The sequence below is a fragment of the Martes martes genome (genome assembly GCF_963455335.1).
Source record: "Martes martes genome assembly, chromosome: 12".
Taxonomy (NCBI): domain Eukaryota; kingdom Metazoa; phylum Chordata; class Mammalia; order Carnivora; family Mustelidae; genus Martes; species Martes martes.
The window spans coordinates 17152700-17176601 of NC_137900.1; the positions used below are offsets into that span (position 1 = coordinate 17152700).

At 45.9% G+C, this 23902-nt stretch overlaps 1 protein-coding gene across 4 annotated transcripts in view; it reads right to left on the reverse strand.

Moving 5' to 3' along the window:
- Positions 1-23902, reverse strand: part of PRUNE2 (prune homolog 2 with BCH domain) — a 260015-nt gene that overhangs the window by 48340 nt on the left and 187773 nt on the right. For all 4 annotated transcript variants that reach the window (XM_080820337.1, XM_080820336.1, XM_080820335.1 and 1 more), the window contains exon 9: positions 23029-23794. In XM_080820337.1, coding sequence (XP_080676463.1) covers positions 23029-23794 — 766 coding nt within the window. The remainder of the gene's footprint in view (positions 1-23028; positions 23795-23902) is intronic.

Consider the following 23902-nt stretch of genomic DNA (forward strand, 5'->3'; position numbering starts at 1 on the left):
GCAGGCGCCTCCTGCCCAACCCCCTATCCAAGGAAACAGGCTCACAAGGCTTCCTCTCCTGCCACAGAGCAATGCACTGGGGGCACTGACTTAGTTTTATTTCCTTCCCCTCAGAAGTTCAGGAGCATGTAGACTCTGGCACAGAGAATACGAATGCGAGCCTACAGAGATACTCTTCCAACTGCTGCTCAAGCAATCGTATTTGCTGATCCACAGGGTGTAGTAGAGGAGTGAAGTCTGACTTCTCCAGGGCTGGGCTCAGCAGAGATTTTCTCTAAAGGGCCAGACACTAAAAGTGTTAGGTTTTGCAGGCCATACGGTCTCTGTGGCAACTATTCAACTCTGTCAGAGCATGGGGCGGGGTAGGGGGGGTAGGGGTGTGTCGCGTGTGATGGGCAGCCATAAGGAATATATAAATGAAGGGGTGTGGCTGTGTTCCAATAAAACTTTAGGGACCAAAATAGGTGGCTCGACTGGACTGGACCTGGAGGTGACAATTTGCTGAGCCCTGTGAAAACAACTTGAATAAAATTTCATTTCTCAAAGTTGGAGGGAAAAAAAAAAATATATATATATATATATAATTGTGAAGTTTTAATGTTTTGTGCAAGTGGCACAAAATTATGTGTGAGTATAAAGAGTATAAGCTGAGGTAGTTTGGGGCTTTATTTATCAAAATGATAAATAAATGATAAATGCAGACAGCTTTCAACCAGCTATTCCAATGGCAGGAATACACAGAGCAGAATATTCACAGATGTACGCCATGATATATGTAAAAAGATGTTTACTGTAATAAAAAATGTGTTTTTTTGAGTAGTATGAATTTGATGGTGATATAAACACGAGCTAGTTGAAATTCTCCCTAATTACTGCTATCCCAACTGTACTGTTTTTATCTCCCTTCCCCACTTTATGTTATCTTGTCACTTTCAGTTATTAAAATCCAATTCAGTTTAGAACTGCTCATTTCTCATCTTAAAATCTTTCTCCAAAGCTAAGTCTCAGGGAACTCGGGATAGGGAGGGCTCTTCCCTCCCTCCCCCCTCCCCCCTCCTTCTCCTCCTCGTCTTCCTCAGATGTCTTAGGTCCAGAGAAGGGGCGGGGTGGGTGGGATCTCACAGTGGACGCTGGGAGAGCCTGGGCTGTACTTCTACTGCCACTCCTCTCCCCAGCCAGGTTGGGAGGTAGCTCGGTTCTCTCTAAAGCCCCAGCCTCTGCTTCCTTGAGGGCCCATGGGCTCTCCCCACTGCCTTCTCCTTTGGTACCGGAGACCTGGCTTGACTTCGTGTCTTCACTCCGTCCTCAGCTCCTGGCACTGCCTTTGGCTGGGGACTTTTCACCTTGGGTGGCATATTAATCCGCTGGGGAGGTTGCCATCACAAAGAACACAGGCTGGGTGCCTTAAAAAGCAGATTTCTCACAATTCTGGAAACTAGAAGTCCAAGAGCAAGGGGTCAGCTGGGTTGGTTTCTTCTGAGAGCTCTCTCCTTGGCTTGGAGATGGCCGTTTTCTCCCTGTGTCTTCCCATGGTCTTCACCTTTATGTGTGTCTGTGTCCTAATCTCTTCTTCCCCTTCTTCTTTTTTTAAGATTTTAATTAATTAATTAATTAATTTAAGAGAGAGAGAGAGCGAGTGAGAGAGAGAAAGAGAAGGGGGGAGGGGCAGAAGAAGGACAAGCGGACTCCGTGCTGAGCGTTGAGCCCGACTGGAGGCTCATTCCCACAACACTGAGATCATGACCTGAGCTGAAATCAAGAGTGGGATGCTTAACCGACTAAGCCACCCATGCACCCCTAATCTCTTCTTATAAGGACATAGATCATATCAGATTAGTGTCCCATCCTTAATGACCTCACTTCAATTTAATTACCTCTTTAAACACCCCCATCTCCAAATACTAGGGATTAGGACTTCAACATAGGAATTTGGGGTGGGGGCGGGTAACAATTAAGCCCATAACAGGTGGGGTGCTACTAAACGACTCAAGCCCACTACTGTCTGTCCACACACAGGACACCTGTATCACCCTACCCCACCCTGCTGTGACAGTGCATGTCACCCTCTGCCACCTTCATCGGGACACACACCCAAGTCCACTGCCTATGTAGACCTCCGACTGGGAGTAAGAAGACAGTCTCCCTTGTGGAAGGTTTTCTGAATCTCTACCCCTGACTCTCTTGCAGCAACCCTCACTTGGCTTTGGAGGGGCAGAAAGGGACTCACTCCACTATTCCTAACCAACAATGACTTTTGAAAATTCCCTCACACTTCTCCTCCCCAATCTTCCACTCATGTGGGCTGGGGTGATGGATGAGCTTGGCAAAAGTGGGTCAATTTTTAAGAGGCCTTAGGGGAAGCATCCAATCCAACTGCTGAGAGCACCCTGCCATCTCTTTCTTTGGGAAATGGAGTACTGTGCACTATTGTGTCCTAAGCTTTGGATCCAAGTTGTCCATTCACTGACTAAAGGAAATTTCTACTTAAGTAATTTATTTTTTTAAAATAATATGAGGGATAATCTAAATGCCCATTAATAGATGAGTAATTGAATATAGCATGAAATTCATCATGGTATATCAATATAAAAAATTTCTAAACTTAGGGGCGCCTGGGTGGCTCAGTGGGTTAAGCCGCTGCCTTCGGCTCGGGTCATGATCTCAGGGTCCTGGGATTGAGTCCCACATCAGGCTCTCTGCACAGCAGGGAGTCTGCTTCCCTCTCTCTCTCTCTCTGCCTGCATCTCTCCCTACTTGTGATCTCTGTCAAATAAATAAATAAAATCTTTAAAACAAAACAAAACAAACAAAAAAAAATTTCTAAACTTACTGATATGGAATGGCACCTCAGATATATTTAATAAATAAATATATTTAATAAATAAATCAACTCACAACATGGTATGTTTAGAAATGACAGCATTCGTATAAAGTTATAAATATTTATACATGTTTTTGGGGATAGATAATATCTAAAGGAACAGAAATATACTATTAATAACAGCTACCCATATGGAGTAGGTACGGGGAGAAAGGAGCTCTTCTGTGCTGTGTCAATTTTTAAAACACAAGCATGTGCCACATTTTAAAATAAAGAGGTAATTTAAATATAATTAGATGCTATAAGAGTTTCTAGAAATCTTCTCTTGGGCAAAGTCAAGTTAACATTAGAAAAATTAAGTGCTCAGTAAGGAGTAATTGAGCTGTTTATCAGTAGCACTACTCTGCTGTCACATCCCACTGCCATATTACCAGGATCTTAATGTTTTCCAAAATAAAGTGTAGGAGGCAGCAGGCATAAACGAAAACATGAACTGTCAGCATCACGGAAGAAAGGCGGAGAACACCAGCCTCCCAGCAGCCTCCTGTGATGGGGCTGCCACCGCCCCCTCTGGTCACATGTCTGTCATATTCGTTTATCCTCACAAGTACTTCCAAAGGTCTGGTCTGTGTAAGCAGTGGGGATATGAAAATAGCTAAGACACAGACACGCCGCCCGCCTTTCGTGGGACCTGCTGAGTCATCTTTTGCTGTAGGTCCGTTCTCATTTATTTAATTCTACCCTTGTTTTATAGTCTGTATCTGACCTCTACCCTCATCTTTTCACTTTGGCTCCTTTGACTGCTTCTCTGTTTCCCTAGTGTTGTTGCTTTTCTGTGTTTTAGTTTTGTGTTTTGTTTCCTTAAAAAACAATTTTTTTTTCTAGTTGAAAATTTCTACCTGAAATTTTCTATTTTTTTAGATTTCTATTAATTTTCTATTTATTAAAATTTCTATGTCTAGCTGAAAATTTCCCTATTTCATTTATGTTCTTTTCCTTAACGAAAAAGAAAAAAACTTGATTCCACATTGCATCTCTCTGCCTCCACAAGTCTTTATACTTTTGTGGAGGTTTTGTTTTCTGGTTTTTTGGGGTTTTTTGTTTGTTTTTTAGATTTTTTTTCTCTCTCTCTTTTTTTTTAAAAAGATTTACTTATTTGAGAGTGTGATCACGAGCAGGGGGGAAGGGTAGAGGGAGAAGCAGACAGCCCTCTGAGCAGGGAGCTCAATGTGGGACTCGATCCCAGGACCCTGGGATCATGACCTGAGCCACCCAGGTGCCCAAGCCTTTATGCTTTTGACATTAATGCTGGTTTTGGGTAGCAACCCTCTAAGTCACTGTTGTTTCTGTTTCTCAAATGAAGACACTGAGGCAGAAAAGAGACATTTCCTTCTGGATGGGCCATCAGATCCTAAAGTGTCAGTAGGTACTGTGCTCCTCGTAAAAACCCAGGGGACAGGAGCCCTGCCGGGCAGCCTGCACCCGGGAGCCCTTGTTGAATCAATAACCTGATGGGTACTCCACCGTTCTGTGCCTTTCGTAACACTAACCTATTTTCATTTTCTGGATTTCCTTCCTGATGGTTCGATGTTTCCTTGCTTTCCTCCAACATAAAGTTCCTTTATCTTTTCACTCCCACCCAGTCACTGGCTGTGAATTACAAGGGAGTCACCTCTCAGACCCCAGTGACCCCAGGAAGCAGGCTGTGGCAAGATACGGGCGGATTTCTGGAATCCGCTCCTACAATCAGCTTCCCACGAGCTCAGGCCTGTGGCCAATAGGGACACAAGCTCAAACGGACACACGGGAAGGAACGGGACCTGAGCGTTCCAAATGGGCCCAGTGGCCAAAGAGACACAGAAGGGCCACTTCCTGTCATCTTTGTAAGCCACTGCTTCCCGAAGCCTGTGCCCATAGGAGAGATTCCACAGTCTACGGAAAAGGGCCTTGTGCCAGGCAAGTTTGGGAAACCCATATATTATACCCTCCTCTTGAGACTTTATAAGGCACGTGAACCTGTCATAGATTCTGAGCTGTGAGAAAATCGGCTTGATTTTGTGTACCTCACAAAGGTAAACCAAGGAACCGTTCTCTTCCTTTCCTCTTCTTTTCTTTTTAACTCTCTCTCTCTCTCTCTCAATATGTTCACGCAAAACAAAATTTCATGGAGCACAGCTCTGAGACCTAACCCAGCGTGAGAAGTGGGCCGCTCCACACATCTGGGACAGCATCTACCAAAAGCCTAGCAAATATGGCCTGCACTGCTCTGCCACAGTTATTCCTCCTCACTAGCACCTGAGACAGACAGCCTGCCTTTGAGTCCCGGCTCTGACCTTTTGAAAAGTGGGACCTTCATATATACAAATGAAGTATTACTCAGTCATAAAAAAGAATGACATCTTGCCATTTGCAACGACATGGATGGACCCAGGGGGTATGGAGATAAGCAAAATAAGTTGGTCAGACAAAGACAAGTATCTATAATTTCACTCAGATGCGAAATGTAAAAAACAAAACAAACAAAGAAAAAAAGAGACCAGCAAAAAACCAGACTCTTAAATACAGAGAACAAATGGGTGTAGTCGCCAGGGGCCGGGGTGGGGGGGCGGCGATGAGCGACGAAGGGTGCCCTTACTGTGATGAGCACTGAGTAATGTAGGAAATATTAAATCATTATATTGTACGCCTGCTGTCCTTATAAGAAGAAGAGATTAGGACACAGACACACACGGAAGGTAGACCACGTGAAGACAGGGAGAGAGCAGCCCCCTCCAAGCCAGGGAATGGGGCCTCAGAAGAAACCAACCTCACTCATACCTTGATCCTGGACTTCTAGCCTCCAGAATTGGGAAAAAATCAGATTTTCTCATTTAAGCCACCTGGTTTATGCTATGTTGTGATGTCAGCTCAAGCAAACGCATATAGTATCTGATCTCCTTCCCCTGCACCCCTAGTTTCAAGGAGACTCTTAGCTCTGGAAGGGCATATCAGGTCCTCCAGTCGTCCCTTCTCCTAGAAAGCCCTTCTACTGCTGCCTGACAGACTTAGAGGGAACGAGAGAAGCCCAAGCGAGGCCCCTCGAGACTGAGACGAAGATTCCATCACCTTTACTTACACATGTCCCACTGCATCGTATAATTACATTCCATGAAGCTAACTGACAGGATTTGATTAATTTCATACTCTCTTGAGGGACGTTTTTGGGTATCTGCACAGCTATACCAACTTCACAGGGAGATCTGATACATTTACCTATTTCTTTAACTTTGGTATGTCTTTATTGTGAAATGTACACAGCTATTTAGGGAGAAAATGTGCTTATGCTTTTGAATAATTGTTCACAGAATTATAGCATGTGGAATTCCCGAACTCTGTTCCGTCTATCACTCCCCATTTCCTAGTTTCCATGCTAGTGAATAACAGTTAGTACTGGTAAATAAAATGAACAGCCTAAGACCATTCATCTACCCACCGAGCTAGTTAGAAACAAGCCTTGAGCTTATAAACTGGCAAGTACATGGAAAACGTGGTGATAGGGGCGCCTGGGTGGCTCAGTGGGTTGAGCCTCTGCCTTCGGCTTGGGTCATGATCCCAGAGTCCTGGGATCGAGCCCCGCATCGGGCTTTCTGCTCAGCAGGGAGCCTGCTTCCTCCCTCTCTTCTCTGCCTGCCTCTCTGCTTATTTGTGATCTCTGTCTATCAAATAAATAAATAAAATCTTTAAAAAAAAAAAACAAAACGTGGTGATAAACTGGTAAGTACATGAAAAACGTGGTGACAGCCTTTTTGTGCCAAATCTTGTCTCTGGCCTTGTATCAAGGACATGATCTTTGATCACCCCTGAACTTAGCCCAAGGCACAGAGAAAACCTCCCCGTGGCTAGCCCATGGATGGGGTTTTGCTGAATCCCAAGCTTTCTGTTTTTCATTGATCAGTACTAGCCTTCCCATGCATCAAAAATCTCCAGCTGTCCTCTCATCTCCGTGTCACCTGCCCTCCTAACCCACCTCTTGCACAGCTGCTCTCTCGAGATCACACCAGGTTGGCTTCACACCTGTTTTATTTTAGGAAGCACTATTTCCAGAACTCCCGATTTCATCAACACTTCCTGGGTCTTTTAGGGAGTCGGATGTAGAAAAAGTATTAGCTAAGTAACGTTTTTATTCCTCTTTGAATAAAAGGTTCTCTTGCTTCATGTGCTCCTTTCCGAATTTTGCACTGGAAAGGACTTTGAAGGATCTCTGTCTGCAGGTAAAACCGGACCTAAACATTCCGACTATCCACCTGAGGTTTCCAAACTAGCTTCCCACAAGCTTTGACAGAAGTAGCTTCTACGGTACTCAGTTTTTACTCAGTTTGTTTATCGGGCTACTCTTTTGGGTAGGAGTTCGACAAACATGTGTGTCCTAGAACCATATGGAAAGCATTAAACTAGTCCGGGGAGGGTACATGACAAAAAGAATGGTTCAGACACAGATTTTGCCCTTAAAGAATTTAAAATCTAAGAGGGGAGAGAAGAAAAGACACACCCAGGTTCACACAAAACAGCACAAGGGGAGTCAAAGCCGTGAGACATAACCGGGAGTTTCAGAGGCGAGAGTAGCCCCTCCGACCGAGGGCACAGAGTCCAGGGACCTAGAAGCTCCAGACAAGAGGTAGTGTTTGGGTGGGACCTGGTGGATGGGCTGGGGAGGGAGGGGGATTGACTACATCTGAGCACTCCTGTTTCCTTTCTCCGCCCTTTGTCCTCAGCCCTCACACCCCACAGTCAGGATCTGTTCTGTTCTTCCTCTCTATGAACCAGAATCTTCTTGGAGCTTGTCAGGGGCACCGATGGGCCTAATTCCTGTCTTCAAACTAGGAGTTCTCCTTTCTCTCCTTGTAAGATTAGAGTCGGCCATAGTCTCGCAGGAAAGAGGACGACTAGAGGAAAATGTCACCATCCCCTTCACGTCCCAGCCCAGTAGGGAGAGCTCAGTAGATGCAGAGCCTTGGGGCCTGGGCTAAGTGTCGTCACTTAGCAGAAACCATGGGCCAGCATGAGATCATGACCTCATGCTGACTAATCAGACGTGGATTTAGCTTTCTGCATGTGCCTCCATCCAAGCCGGCTCCGTCTTGCTCGGATGGGGGCCATCACGCTTTCTTCACCTTGCTTACGTTAACCCGCGGCGAGCGCTGCAAGGATATAGGCTCCCGGTCATGGGGAATGACATGGTAACCTATCCTCAGATGGGCCCACTCTTCTCCAGGCACCTCTCCCTTTTTAATTTTCAAGCACTCTACCTCTCTTCCACATCTGCCCTTCTGGGATCGCCTCCCTTCTTTCTGCCTGGGGCAGAGTTCTGGCCTCTCTGATGTCGCAGGTGGACAACCAGCTCCCGCCTCGCCTCCCATCTCTCCACACCGGTGCAGTCCACTGCCAGTCACAACACCCAGCTCAGAAATCTCTGGCTTCCCATTGCCAAGACACATAACACAAACTTCTATGTTTCACCCCCGGGGCTCTCCAGCATTTAGACCAATTCAGCCGTGGGTCTCCAAATGCTCTACCTTGCAGGCAAAATGAGCTCCTAGCTCCCCAGGTCTTGCCGACAGCTCGCCTGCCTCTACAGCTTGCCTGCTTTATATTCCCTTCTGCTGGAGTGCACCTTCCTCCCGATTACTGAACCCACTTTATTTACCTATTTATTTATTTGACAGCGAGAGACACAGCAAGAGGGAACACAAGCAGGGGGAGTGGGAGAGGGAGAAGCAGACTTCCCACCAAGCAGGGACCCTGAGATCATGACCTGAGCTGGAGGCAGACACTTCATGACTGAGCCACCCAGGCGCCTTGAACCTACTTTATCCATGAATCTTGTACTTGCCCCTTTACAACCAAGGAGAAAGACCAACGCCCTCCCACCCTTGAGGGCCCAGAGCTCCACAGTTATACCTCTCATGGAACTGACTTCCTTCTGCCCTTTGCAAGCCATTTGTTTCCTCCCTTCCCCTCGCTAGAGTGAGGGCTGCATCTTGATTACTTTTGCAACACACAGTCCTGAGGGGTAGCATCTTGTCCATAAACGCACAAGCTCTGAGAGTGCTGTTCAGTTACATTTCTCCCAGACTTTTTTGCACCTTTCCCCCAAATTTTTAAGGGTTGGAAAGCAATTAGGAAATGCCACCTTATCCTTAAAATAGAAGACTGCTAGTTTTGTTTTTGTTTTTTTTTAAGCCTGAGAACTTCGAATGCATGGACTAGATTTTGCTAGAAGCTTCTGATTAGGCTGAGAGGAAACAGCACAAAATCAAGAGCTAGGCCTCTTGGTCCAGATCCCAGCTGCCCAGCCACTGATGGTGACCTTGAGCCAATCCCTCAGTGTAACCAGGGCTCATTTTTTTGTCCTTTGCCTGTAAACTGAAGAAGTGAGTGAAAACAAATTCTAAGATTTACTTCCGTTTCTCTTACCCTACCAATTGAAACTTGGGTTGTAAATACAGAGACTCAGGAAACTATCGAAAATAGTAGGCAAATGGCCTGCTGGAGCCCTCGAATGATAATGTGCTTGGACAGGGGGCATCCACTCCTGCCTTTTTTCCTACACCCCTCTTGCACACCTATCCCCCCAAGAACCCCACGATTCCTGCCATTATTAATGTAGAAGGACCTGCAGCCCAGCATTCTTTGTCAGCTCTGATGCAGACAGGATACCAGGGACAGAATCTGCCCTTCACTGATTTTCCCTCTGCCCCTTCTTCCGCCTTGCCCCTTTGCCCCAGCTGCATTATTGACTGAAATTGATAAAGAACTGAGAACCCATCCCAAACTCAAACACTACTCTAGCAGGAAGTTGCTTTCCATAAAGCCTCTGTTTACCCGATCCTGAGGCATCAGAGAAAGGGCAGGCAATTCCAGATTAGGTAAAAAGAAAAAAGAAAGAAAAAAGAAAAGCTTTTATGTGCTGTGGGTGAACTCAAGTTTTCCTGTCTTAAACTATATTGAGTATTTGAACCTACAGGCAAACCCCACACCTTGTGTTCTCGCTAGCTAGGAAGTATGAAGTCTAAAGGTCAAGGAAGTATTATGATCCTTTAATAAGAGATTAAATTTTACCCTAGTACAGAGCCATTCAAGAATGAAAAACCAAATGGGATGTAAAGAAAATTCACTGGGATATACGAAAGAGAGCCCTTGCCACAGAAAAAAAAGTTAATTTGGCTTCATATTAATAGGAAGGAGACTCTGGCTTATTATCCTTAAGTACCTTTGAAGCTTTACACCTTATTTAGGACATAAAGGTACTTTGCGTTACAAAGTAAAATCTCCCAAAGACGTTTAGACACTGCTAACTGCAAAGGACAACATCCTCAGGTCGTTTTTATCCGTCTTTGAGTTGCAAAGCAAGGTTCAAGCCATTTTAAAGTACAAACTTTCACTATCATGAATATGTGTAATTTACCAGTAAAAGACAGGGTTTTCCTCCCAGCTAAGAAGTCGATTATCAACTAACAGAAATTTCATGGGTCATTTTTTTTTAATCACCAGGCATTTTAATCTAATGATTCCAGATTTTACTTTCTGCAAATAGGATCAATTAATATTTTAAGAATACTTTCGTCAAATCGAACATTTCAAAGTGGTCTCAGGCCATGGCAGCTCCCATTTCTCTCTATGGCTTGGGGCAGTCATCCGGGAGGAAGCCTGGAGGCTGGGCTCACGCACAGGGTGGTTTGCATAAGACTCACACCGCGTCAGGAGTTCATGTGAAAGAAGGGGGCGGTTGACACAGATGCTGTCCCTCTCCCTTGAATCACCAAGACCGACCAGCACTCTGATCTCAGGAAGAATCATACTTGATTTAAATCCCTCCTAGGTGGGAGTCTAGTTTTGTTTTTTTTGGTTTCCACAGAGGAATTTAATAACCCATGTATTTCTCGTTTGAAATTGACCAGGTGGTCGTTTTGATTTAGTTTCTCATGTAACTTAGTTTCTCAGTGAAATAGCGATAATCTGTCCGTACTGTATTTTATCTCCGGATCTTGAAAAGGTGGGAGAGAACAATACAAGTCCATTTTGGAGGGTGACCTATTTCTGCAGCTTAGAACTTAGGTTAAGATTACAAGATTACAAGATTCGTTTGAAAAAATAAGTGTATGTTACCAGCTTTGGCAACTATAAGCAATAATCCAAGAAATAAATATGCCCCTGTACCAGGGCCTCTCCGCCCGTCAAACAGACACCGTCAATACCCATTAGGCAAGAGTCCTCAACAGTTTCCAAATTGTCCCCTTCCTTCGATTTTCTGTCTCCATTTTCATCATAGGAAGGAAGGCAAAATGTTTAGAGCTGTTAGAGTCTGGGTTCCCTAACGACCTGCTCGCCAAGGAAGGGGCAGGCGATAGCCTGAAAGACCACAAGCCTTCCCAGTCGGAGTCGACACAAAAGGAAATGCAGCTGCCAGCTGTCACTGGCGAGGGGCTGGGCAGAGCCCCGCATCCCCTCCTCCTCCTCCTCCTCTCTCCCCTCCAACTTCCAGCAGCAATAGACAGGTCCGCGAGAACGACACTCTCCATTGCGACGTGTCCTGCGGACACCCGGTCCTCCCAGAGCCGCACCGGGACCCACCTACCTCCTGAGGATGCGGGGAGGCTGGCTACCCGGAGGGCGAGAAGGATGCTCGGTCGCAGCCGCTCAGCATCTCCCTTCCCGAGCGGTTAACTGGGAATACACACTCGCCTCCATTTTCTGGTCACGTGATCCCTGCCACATCTAAATAAGGATGATCACCTGCCTCCCAGATCGCCCAGTGACCCGGCCGCCGCCGGCGCTCCCGCGCGGGGGGATGAAGCCCGGGCCGCGCCGAGCTGCGGTAGGGAACACAGAACACGCTCTCATCCAGGTTGTGGAGTCACAGGAGCCCCCTTGGTATTCGTGTCTGCTCCCCAAAACTGCTCCCACCCCTGCTCCTGAGTGAGGCTGGATGCGAGTGGGCTCAAAGCACAGGTTGGAAGGAATCTAGTTCCCCTGAAACATCTTAAAAAAAAAAAAAAATCCTGTAGCTTCACAGCACACGCAGTAAGATGGCAGCGCGATTATTTCCTTTGCATGGACAATGGGTAAGATCATAATAAATGGACTTTGGAAGCATGGTCAGACACATAAACAAGGCCAGTCAAGGTTCCAGAGACGGTTATGATGTTTGCACAAAATCATGGCTGTTGGCAGAAAGAGGCGTGGGGCCATAACGCATGTGGGCTCTGTGGTCAGAGGTCCTCGAGTTTGAATCTAACTTCTACTATTTATTAGTGAATTCCGACCAGTTACTACAGTGCCTGGTGCCTCAGACTGCTGACTCCCAGGTGGATAAGAAGAATACTAGCACGTTGAAGAACGATGCATCTAGAAATCTTAAAGAGTCTAGGTGAAAATCCACTCACAGTAACTTAGTTACTAACACAATTATTAATTCTCAAAACGCTGACGGAAATATTTGACAGGTAAAGTCAGTGAAATAGGAAGGGAAAGTTTCATGCCAGGCGTGCATTCGTTTGTTTGCTTGTTTGCTCTTCATTAAAAAAAATAGGATCAGACAAACCAAAGAATTCTACTCACCATCAGGCAAAATGTCAAAGCAAAAAGTAACTATAGGTACCGTCCTCAGAACTGGATTGCTCAGAGTTCCATGTTACATAACCTTTTAGTTGTGTGTGTGTGTGGTTTTTGGTTTTTTGGGGTTTTTTTTGGTAGGGACTGGGCCGATGAGGAGGCTATGATGGGGGGATAGGGCGATTTTAGCCACGGTAAGTACTTAAGAAATGTTAGCTCCTGTTCTTAGTACTTAAAATGATGGCTATTTCTTTCCTCACCATGGATGCTGGAGGTGGTGGGAGGGCAGTGGGAAAGGGAGAAGAGGAAGAAGCAAATTTTTTTATATCTTTATTTAAACTGAAAGCCTATAGGGGCTTTGTATTCTTATACTGGGTGGCTCTGTGGGTTAAGCATCCAAGCTCTGGATTTCGGCTCAGGTCATGATCTCAGGGGTCATGAGATCGAGCCCTACTTGGGGCTCTGTACTCAGCACAGAGTCTGCTTTCCCTCTCCCTCTGCTCTTCCTTTCCCCCACAACCCCTGCTTGTGCTCTCTCTCTTTCTCTAAAATAAATAAACTAAAAGCCTACAAAATTATTCAGGCTTATGAGCAGTTATGACATAAGTTCTCACATGCCGTCTACCTCTCAGTCCAGGAGGAGGACCAAAGGGGGGCTATGAGGAAGGTGTGACTTTGGCAGGGTTACTGACCCACAGAGGTTCAGCAAGAGTGTCAGTACGTTTCTCAAAACCAAGATGAGCCAAAACCGTCAGGAAAGCACACACAGCTTTAGAGCTGGTCATACCCTGGGTGTCCAGGCGGACGGCTAAAAATGGGGCTCTGATCTTTGTGAAGTGCTGGCTCATTGGAAGGATTTCCCCTTATCAGCTGGAAAAAAAAAAGAAGCTGCTGGAGGGTACAGAAACAGGAGTTAAGTGTTATAGAACAGACACTGTAATTCAATCTATTTTATAATCTCTTTTTAAAAGTCAGCAGCTGATATGGAATCTGTTCAATCACAGATACCTTTAAAAATTTAAGAGGCACTTCATTAAATGGGGGAAATGTGGACATCTGTTTTCAGCAATGATGTTTCCTGAGGATGTTGTCTCAGCCTGTGCCGGAGCAAAAGAGCCCTAAGTCAGAGTCAGCTGGGCACTTGAGTAAATGTATTGTTTTATTCACTGCGACGCTGCGGCAGTTACAATTATTAAAAAAAAAAAAGGAAAATAATTACTGCTTAAACGCATGAAGTAGCATCCTGATCATTATATAAATGAAAAGGGGGTGCTGGATGTCAAATTCTCCAGGGGAGTTTCAGTTATGCTTTGAGAGCCCAATACATCCAAATCATTATTTAATAAATTAAGGTAAAAAAAATAAGAATAAAAAAGGTCTTTGAAGATATATATTGACAACTGCTACATGAGTTGATGGTATGATAGATGACTGAGCAGAAGTATTTTTCTCCTCTGGACAAGCTGGTATAGGCAAAGTTGACAGGTGCACCGCCTTTTCTCCATGAGGCTGAGGGAAGTGGTAATAGCGCTTAAGGAAACTGAAAGGCTGTGAGAATCTTGGAGGAACCGTATACCAGGAAACAAGGACACTCAAGATAGGTAATTATGGTCTCAATTTCAAAAGAAGAGGAAAGATGGATTTTTGCAACATCTGAAAAGATGCATATCCCTGTTATGAACTGAGTGCGTCCCCCTACCAAGTTCATCTGCTGAAACCCTAATCCCCCCCCACCAATAATGTGATGGTAATTAGGAGGTGGGGCTTTGGGGAAATAATTAGGATCAGATGAGGCTCCCCTCTCATGAGTGGAATTAATGCCCTTCTGAAAGGACCCCAGAGAGCTTTCTCACTCTTTCCGCTGCGGAAATTCTGCTGTGGGGATACCATGAGAAGGTGGCAGCCTGCAACCGAGGAGAGGATTCTCATCAGAACTTGACCTTCCTGGCACCCTGATTTCAGATTTCTAGCCTCCAAAGCTGAGAAATAAATTTCTCTTGTTTATAAGCCACCCAGTCTATGGGAATTTGTTATAGCCTGAATTAAGTCAGGCCCAAACTAAATTTACCACGTGTTCCTTGGAAAAGGAAGCAGCAAACATCAGAAATGCTGTTTCATTAAAAGCAAATGACATTGGAACAACTTGGCTTTCTTTGCCATTCGTTCAATCAGGCCGTATTTCTGGGGCGTCTAATAAGTGGCAACTGCTTTCCTGGAGAGTACATTCTCACATGTGGAGACAGAATAGAATCCACTAAGCAAATAAACAGAAGGGGGTGCCTGGGTGGCTCAGATGGCTAGGTGTCTGCCTTTGGCTCAGGTCATGATCTCAGGGTCTAGGGATCCAGCCCCACATCAGGCCTACTCAGGGGAGAGCCTGCTTCTTTCTCTGCCTCTCCCCCTGCTTGTGCTCTCTCTCAAATAAATAAAATCTTTTTAAAAGACAACAACAAATAAACAGAAGAAAATAAATCAGGGCAGTGGGAAGAGCAGGGTTCTCAACCCTGGCAATACTGACACGTAGGGCTAGATAATCCTTCGCTGTGAAGGGCCCTCCTGTGTGTTGTAGGATCTGAGCAGCAGCATCTGAGGCCTTAACCCATGAGATAACAGAAGCATCTGCCCCAGGGTGACATGGCGTGTGTAGAAGAAAGAGTTCTCTGGGGAGGCATGAATGATAAGAATAAGCCCTATCAAGAGAAGTCTAGACAGAGAGTGCAGCTGGCACCACGAACTCACTGAATTGGAAAGGGTCCGGTGGACAAGCCCGGAGAATGATGGAAAGAGTACTCTTGGCCAATGGAAATGTAAGCAGCAACTAGGACACATAGGGCCTTACAGGTGGTAGTTAAAAATCAGAATTGAACTCCAAAATGACTTTGGACGGTTTTAAGAAAGTGGATGGTGAAAGCAGGATCTTTACATCTGAAAGGCTTCACTCATGCCAGTGAGTGGAGTATGGATTGTAGGAGTGGGCTGACAGGAGGAGATAGGAGTGGAGTGGGCCGACCAGGGCAGGGCTGCCATGTAAGGTTGAGTAGAGTGTGTGTTTGTGTGTGTGTGTGTGTGCGCGCGCACGCGTGCGCTCGTGCGCTGGATTCAATCTTCCATAAATTTTTGATTTGGAGTTGATCAACATTTTGAGATCGTTTATGGGAATGAATTAAAAATTTTCCTGCCAGGCCGTTACCTAGAACAAAACTCTCTTAGGCTGACAATTCAAAAGAAGCCGCAGCCCTTAACCAAAAGTTAACCTGGAGGGGAGGTAACATCCTCATTCCTTCAGTTGGCACAGCCTGGGTTTCTGCAAAGCTGGACCCAATCTTGGGGAGACTCTTCGACAGCGCTTGTCCTAAGAGAGCTGTCCCCTGGATCTTGGAAACAGGTCCTCTGTTGCACTGGAGAACAGTCAACGACCCTGCACGTTCACAGATCTCAGCACACTCTTCTGAAGCTGCGGTTCCAGAGCTTTCTAATCCAGCCAGCTGTGCGGGGTAACATCTGTGCGCTGCTTCGGCTTCACTCGCTTACTTTCTCCCTCTTGCTCTTGGCCCCAGGAGGCTGCCTCCCACTCTGAATCCCATTTGGTTTTGGGGAACCTGGTGGGAGTTCCGAGGGAGGAAGCGGGGAGGCAGGGAGCTGCACTCCTCCAGCTTCCTCTCCGTGGGAAGGCCCCTGGCTGGCCATGTCCCCCCACTCTCGGCCATGGCCATTCTCACAAAAATTGACATTCTCCTTCTGAGTTCTGGAAAGCACCCTCTCCTTGTCCCCTGAGGCCTAGGAACAAGAACAGCTGTCCCGTTTCCATTCCTGAGCTACTATACCCTTCCTTGTGAGCGCCTCACACTTTCCCTCCATCTTTGTAAATACTCCCTTTATTAAATATTTCTTCAATGATCCTCATTTGAATGTGTCTTCTCTCTCTTGCTGGCTCTCTGACAGACTGACGTATCCTGCTTTTGTAAGCCATGACTTCTCCTCTTCCTCACACGCCATCAATTTTCATGGAGTTGTTGTTTTTTTTTTTTTTAAATTCCTGACATCAGTTTTGACATTTCACCATTCCAGCTGGAGAAATACCTTGGTTTCTTCCTCAGACTAGAAGCCAGCACAACACAAAAGGGCTCCTCTGTGGGTGTTCCTCCCACGGGACAGCTGACTTGTACCACCTCATCTTGGTGTTCATGGCCTTCTCTGGCTATAAACTCCTTTACCACAAAATACCACATCTATAAATATATGGGGAACGTAGATGTACAGTGAAGGGCTTTGATTCCCTCACCCCCTCTCGCCTCTGGCTGCTCGAGTCGGCCCCACAAACCACAGATGGGGGGCAGCCCACGGACAGGGCAGTAACCGTCACGAATGAGCTGTGGTGTGAAATGTGCTTTCAGGCAAGGGAAGGCCTCAGTGGGTCACATGACAGAGGGAAGCGTCAGAGGCGGGTTCTGACTCAGTTATTCTCTGAATAACTCTGGGAATGTTGGGTATTAAACGTGATGTACTTCTCAATGGGACAACGGGAGGATAGGAAGAAATACGCCAACCTATAGAACACGTGGTAAAAAATGATTGCTTTGGCCTCTGTGTCGTATCAATAAGCAATGGGCTGGAAGGGAGAAGACAGAAGTTCAAGTCCTTATGTTACCACAGTCTCATTTCTGGATGATGTTAACGGCTCATTTACTGAGTTGGTTGATCTATGAAGTGGGGATAATAAAATTCACCCTGTTGAGCTCAGAGGGTGACTGGGTGGACCAGACTTATCTGAAGTCTGTTCTGGGTAGGGCTGGCCAGAAGTGGAGATATAGCAGGGGACAAGTGGGGAGACATGGAGGAAAAAAACACATTTTTTTTTTTTTTTTCTGAAAAGGAGACTAAGGCCCGAGTTAAACTGCAGATTTAAAGAACTTTGAGGGACGCCTGGGTGGCTCAGTTGGTTAAGCAGCTGCCTTCGGCTCAGGTCATGATCCCAGCGTCCTGGGATCGAGTCCCACATCAGGCTCCTTGCTCGGCAGGGAGCCTGCTTCTCCCTCTGCCTGCCACTCTGTCTGCTTGTGCTCACTCTCGCTCCTCTCTCTCTCTCTGACAAATAAATAAATAAATCTTTAAAAAAAAAAAAAGAACTTTGAATATGTTTATCACCACCAAGCCACCAAACATAACACACCAAGTGATCAACTATAATTACAAAAATAAATGAACACAGAGTCAGTGCCAAGTTTGGTCTTCCAGGTTTGGTTCAGGGCAAAGTCAAATAACCGTGAATAAACAAGGGACGGCTGTCATTTATGGAGTATCGGCTCACCTGGGAGAAAGGGCGAATGTTTGGAACTGGGATGCAGCCCATCCAAACAGCAAGACCCAGGGAGGGGGAAGCATGTGCTCAAAGAGCCCGATTCTTCTGTGAGCCCAATCATTAACATTACCCAACCCCGAGAGAAAGAGTCGACAGATTATTTCTTTACCCGTTTTTCACTTTCAGCATTTACGTGGGTTTAAGACCCAATGTACTAATTCCTCAACCCTAAGTCCCAGACAGAAAAAGTCTGGCTTTAGAGGGTCTTGTGAAATTGTATAAAGTTTTAATGGGGTCTCTCATAGGGAGGAAAGGGAGTTACTTCCCGCAGTCTTGTCAGACAGAAGGAAAAGGCCAACATTACTAATTTAAAAAGAAAGAATGCACAGAGTTGACCATAAGAAGCAAGTTGTGTGGAATATGACACCTATTGTGTTTGGAGGTCATTTTAGTGTCAGGGAGAACCAAATAACTCACCTCACAGAGCTAGAAGACAAGCTATAGCTCCATGGATACAAGGATCGGGTTCTTTCTTTCTTTCTTTCTTTCTTTCTTTTTCTTTCTTTCTTTCTTTCTAAGATTATATTTATTTGAGAGAGAGAGAGAGAGAGCGAGAGCAAGAGAGCACAGAGGAAGAGTGAGAGGGAGAAGCAGACTCCCCACTGAGCAGGGAGCCCACTGTGCAGGTTCACCTCAGGATCCTGAAATCATGACCTGAGCCAAAAGCAGATGCTTAACCAACTGAGCCACCCAGGTGCCCCTGGGTGGATCAGGTTATTTCTAAATACTGTTTCAAAAGCACATGTGCCAGAGCTCCCCCGCATCTGCCTCCCCTCTGCCTCCCACTGCCCTGCCCCTCACCCTTGTGTGTATCTATAAGAGTTGAGACAAGCAGAGTCAGTTTACTTCCTCCTCTTGGACATTATTTCCATTTATCACCCGGCACAGCTATTTCCTTACCCCACACCCAGAGAAAGCCGATATATTTGTATATCGATCAACCCACTTTTGTATAATTGAGAGGGTAGTGAGTTTACAAATGTTAATGGTTTCATATTCACTTAGCATGTAGCTAGTTCAGGCTTTTGAATATAACCTAGAATTATTAATATTATTTGTCAACTTGACGAGGCTACGGTGCCCAGTTATTTGGTTGAACACCAGTCTAGATGTTGCTGGGATGGTATTTTTTTTAGATGTGATTAACACCAAAATCAGCAGACTTTGAGTAAGGCAGGTTATCCTCCAGAACATGGGTGGGCCTTGTCTACTCAGTTGAAGGCCTTGGGAGCAAGGTCTGAAATTTCTCAAAAAATAAGAAGCTCTCCTCAAGTCTACAACACAGATACTCTGCTAAATTTCCAGTCTGCTGTCCTGCAGAATTCAGACTCAAGACAGCAACAACTCTAGCTTGAGTTTCTAGCCCACTGGCCTCTCCTACAGATTACAGGCTTGCTAGCCCCTAAACCTGGGCAAGCCAATTCCAATTCCTTAAAATCATTTCTCTCTTTCTCTCTCTAGATCAAAGATAGATGGATATCTCCTACTGCTCCTGTTGGTTCCGTTTCTCTGGAGAACCCTGACTAGTACGTAATCAAATGACCCTTTTCTCACACGACATTCTTGCAACCATGCCTTCTTTAAGAGAAACCTATAAAGGGTTCTTCATTTTAAGAAGATAGTGTGGGGGGCAGATTACTGTGCAGATGTTCTCTCTAACCCCACCAGAAAGATCGGGCTTATCCATCACTGTCTTGGGAGTTGGTGGTGATCCTGGGCTGGTGGGTCTAGAGCTGAAGGATGACCAAGGTGTCGGCAGAGGCTCTGGGAAGAGGGAAGATGGCACCTAGGAACCTGAACACAGCACTGCAGATTTCAAGGGGGAGTGTTTCTCTCCCCACACTCGTTACAAGTCCTGTTAACAAGAGGCAGTCAGTGAAGTACAAGGAGAAAAGCTACCTTTTGAGGCTTCCTCGCATTTTGGAAATATGGCCTGCATATTGGGAACTTGACTGAGGGGGTGCGGTGGGGAGGGCTAGAAGCCAATTCCTAGCTGGTGTGTCATATTGCATATACTATCCGCATATACTATCTCTTTTTGAAGCCTGAACTTTTTTTTTATTTTCCAGGACAGTCTTGGTTCTGCCCTATGACCAAATTCTATGTCAGAAGACATTTCCAGGTTTTTAGTCAGAAAAATAGGACTATCTCATATTGCTTCTGTGACTGTCTTGCTGTGTCCATGGTTTCCTTCATCTCCCTCTTCCTAGACAGCTTGGCTGACCTCTTAACCCTCTTCTTTGCCTTTCTAGATTATGACTTTCCTGTAATGCCCATCTTGAATTATACCTCTTAGGGCCACATTATGACTTTGTGGGGCCTTAGGCACTCTTACTTTACCGGGCTCTTTCCTTCATTAAAAAAAGATCCAGATCTTTTACATCTGCATTGGTAGGAAAAAACACATAATCCACAAAGAAGTATAATAATTTTTTTTCTTTAGATATTAAAAGAAGCTCAAAGTTTCATGTGGGCCCTTTAAAGTATCAGGGGCCCTGGGTACCCTACCTCCTGATGTGGATGGATAATAAGCCGTTTCCTGTTCCTCCACCATAAAGGTGCCCAACACAGATGCCTCCCCTCTTAATTTACTAGCAGGAACACACACTCTAGACACGGAAAGACTGAAATTCGAATTCCAGCTTCTTCAATTTCTGACTAGAAACCAGACCAAGTGATTCAACCTATCTTTCTTTCTTTTTTTTTTTTTTTTAAAGATTTTATGTATTTATTTGAGAGAGAGAGAGAGAGAGGGAGCAAGTGCACAAGCAGGGGAAGAGGCAGAGGGAGAAGCAGACTCCCCACTGAGCAGGGATCCCGATACGGGACTGGATCCCAGGACCCCAGGACCATGACCTGAGCCAAAGGCAGATGCTTAACCGACTGAGCCACCCAGGTGCCCCTCAATCTTTCTGAACATCAGTGTTCTTCCTTGTGTAATTCTTGCCATGGTAAAAGGAGGTAGTGCACACACGGGGCTCAGTACGCTGGCCGTGGCGAACGCTCATGATAGCTATGTATATTTACACACACGTTGGTCACTTTGACTTACATGTTACACTATTATTATTACTTTAACTTACATGTTACACTATTATCTACCTCTTTACCTGTGTTTCACTCCCTTCTTAAACTAGAGGACTGGGAGGAAGTTTTAGACCAGTGGTTCTCCAACTTGAGCGTGCACCAGAGTCACCCGTGTTAAAGCACAGATCGCTGGACCCCAACTGGAGTTCTTGATTCAGGAAGAGTGAGGAGTAGGGTCAGGAACTCAGGAACTTGCATTTCTAGCAAGGGCCCAGGTGATTCTGAGGCTGCTGCTTTTATTAAAATAAAAAAAATTGAGTAATCTCCACGGCCAATGTGGGGCTTGAACTCGCAACCCCCAGATCAAGAGTCCCATGTTCTACTGAGAGTCAGCTGGGCGCCCCACGGCTGCTGGTTGTAGGACCCCACTTAGAGAACCACTGTTTGCCACAGCTCCGTGCCCTCTCAAAATCTAGCACAGAGGGAACCTTTCAAATACAGTCGAGAGTAAATTATTTATGCAAAAGGTAATAATACGGATGCCGGTGGGGAAACTCTGCCCCCTCCCCAATTGTGAGAAAATTGTCATTACTGCAGGGGCTGAGCAGAAAAATATGAGCAAAGAAATCTGCTGGCAAGAAAGGGGGCTGGTGGCACCAGGGAGCAGTCTCATCTGTTGGACCACAGGGGCATGAAAATGCAGACCAGAAGCCAAACGATAGCTCAGCCAAGGCAAGGCTGCCTGAGTTCTGAGCTCCATCCATAACAACACCAGCGGGGCTGCTGGGATCCATCTGCTACCCTCTTTCTATAACGGATCTGGGGGCTCTCTGGAAGGAAATAGCTTGACAGGAAAAAGAAAGATTAGGCCAACTGAAAAGGTCTGGATTTAGGAAACTGCCCTTGAATATGAGCTTTTAACTCTTTAAGGCCCTTTAAGAACCCTTGATTTACCCCTGCTCTTCCTTCTTCATTTCTTATTCCTTGGGGGGGGGGGGGGGGGAGAAAATTTGTGAAGACCAAAGCTCTTGAGGACACATTCTGTTTACTCGCAAATGAGGCTCCTGCAGATGGGAACTTGAGGAAGGCCCCGGTCCTCCAGCCCAAGCCGCCAATTTCATGGAGGAAGAAATTTAAGCCTAGGGTTGATCCCAACATACATGGCCAGTCACGGCAGAGCTAGGCTGGGATCCAGATTCTTGGACTCACAGTGAGTCCGTGGCAGGCATAGTCCTTTAGGCTCCCGAAATGAGTAGGAAAAAGAGATCTTTTTTCCGCTACATTTTAAAGAGGAAACATGATCTTCCCTTTTAACTTGTCATAGTTTGGCCTTTCGTCCCTGGGGACGAAAGAGCAAGAGGGGTCCATCAGGACAAATGAAGAGAAATGAACAACCTTTCATGGTGTCAACAGGGCCTGGGAAGCTCCAGGGCAGAGATGACATCCTGTTCTCCGACTTCTGTCTTATACCCACTGGCTACCCAGAAACTCCATACAGAGCAGATTCTCAGACCCCATGTGGTGAGTGAATGAATGAATCCCTAGTCTGATGGTTGTTGGCCAATTTTTCAGCCAGCTGGGGAGTGACTATTTCACACTAAGATTTTGAGCCTGCTGTGGCGTCTCCTTAGTTAGCCCTCCTCGTAAGTAAGCTGTGACATAAAACCAGACTTGCCCTTTGTGTGAGATAGGCCGTGTGTCTGCTGGAAAAGTACTGGCTCTAGCGGTGAAAAACCTTCAAATCCAAGTGTTCCCTCTGGTTACTTACTTCAAGGGACCCCCACCGATGTGTGGAAAGTAAAGGTAATAATACCAACCACATCAGGGTTGTTGTAAGTATTAATTGAGATAATATAAGCAAATTGTTTGGTGCTCTATGAAAAAAATGTTAGTGCCCTGCTTTCTCTGGTTCCAACTGCTTGTTTAAGAGTAATATAGGTACTGAGTAGGTAGAGTAGGGTAAGTATCAGAAGGGTAAGTACAGACTCTGGATGGAAACAGAAGTGTTTTTGTTTTGGTTTGGTTTTTTGTGACTGAAAATGGCCACAAATCCTCATTATCTTTATGTTTGTCTACCAGCTGTTTTTACGGATGGTGCTTGGCCACACCTGGAAGCAAAGCTCCCATCCTCTAGTTGTTCTTCATATTCCACAATCCCTCACCATTTCCCCAGATTCTAGTACAATATTTTTCAGTAAAAAAAAATAAATAAATCTAGCTTTCGGCTTACCCTTTTGGTCTCGGTTTCCTCGTTCTGGGCTCCAGAAACTCTGTCTCCTCCTCCATTTCCGTTTCAAGGATCCTGTTTTTCTGAGAAGGCCGAGGTGGAAGCATTTCCCACTCATTGTCATGGCGGACAGCCTGCCCCAGAACCACGTCTGGGCCAGCCCTGCCTCGGCCCTTGCTCTTCCGGGATTGGCTGCCCAGACCAGGGGCCTCTTCTAGTGTTAAAGATTCCACAGGCTTCGTTCCTCCCAGAACCTGTATGTGGGGGCCCTCACCTAAGCCACAAGGGGAGGTCAGCTCTACCACCTTGCCAGACCCTGCAGGCGCCGAGTTCCTAGCTTCTAACGACCGATCACCCACCTCACTGTGACCCAAGACCATCCAGCTCTGGTCTTGCCCAGGGCTCTCGAGAGATGATCTCTTATCACCTTTGGGAGACATTGTCTCTACAGAACCATCTTCTCTTTCACTGAAGGAGGCGGGCTGACAGGAATCGGGGAGGCCTGCCAGCGGAGTTCCCGGCAGCCCTGTTTCTTCAGGACCCATGGGAAACTCTCCTGATTCACATGTGCTTTCTCTGGCTTCCGGGGCCTCAGGTGTTGGGGGTGAATCTTCTTCACGGTTTACAAGTATGTAGTCCATGTGTAGCGCATGACGATCTTCATTCTTCTCTGTGTCCCTTTCTTCCCTGTATTCTGGTGTTATCCGCTCAGGCTCTTTGATAGGAATTACTTTTTCTTCTTCCAACTCTGACACTCCCTCGCTGGCTCCTAGGAGTGGAAGATGAAGGCGAGAAGGAGCGAACAAGGCAGAATTAACACATTATGTGATGCGTGATCTTTGCAAATGATCCATCTAAGGAGAGATAATTTAAGACT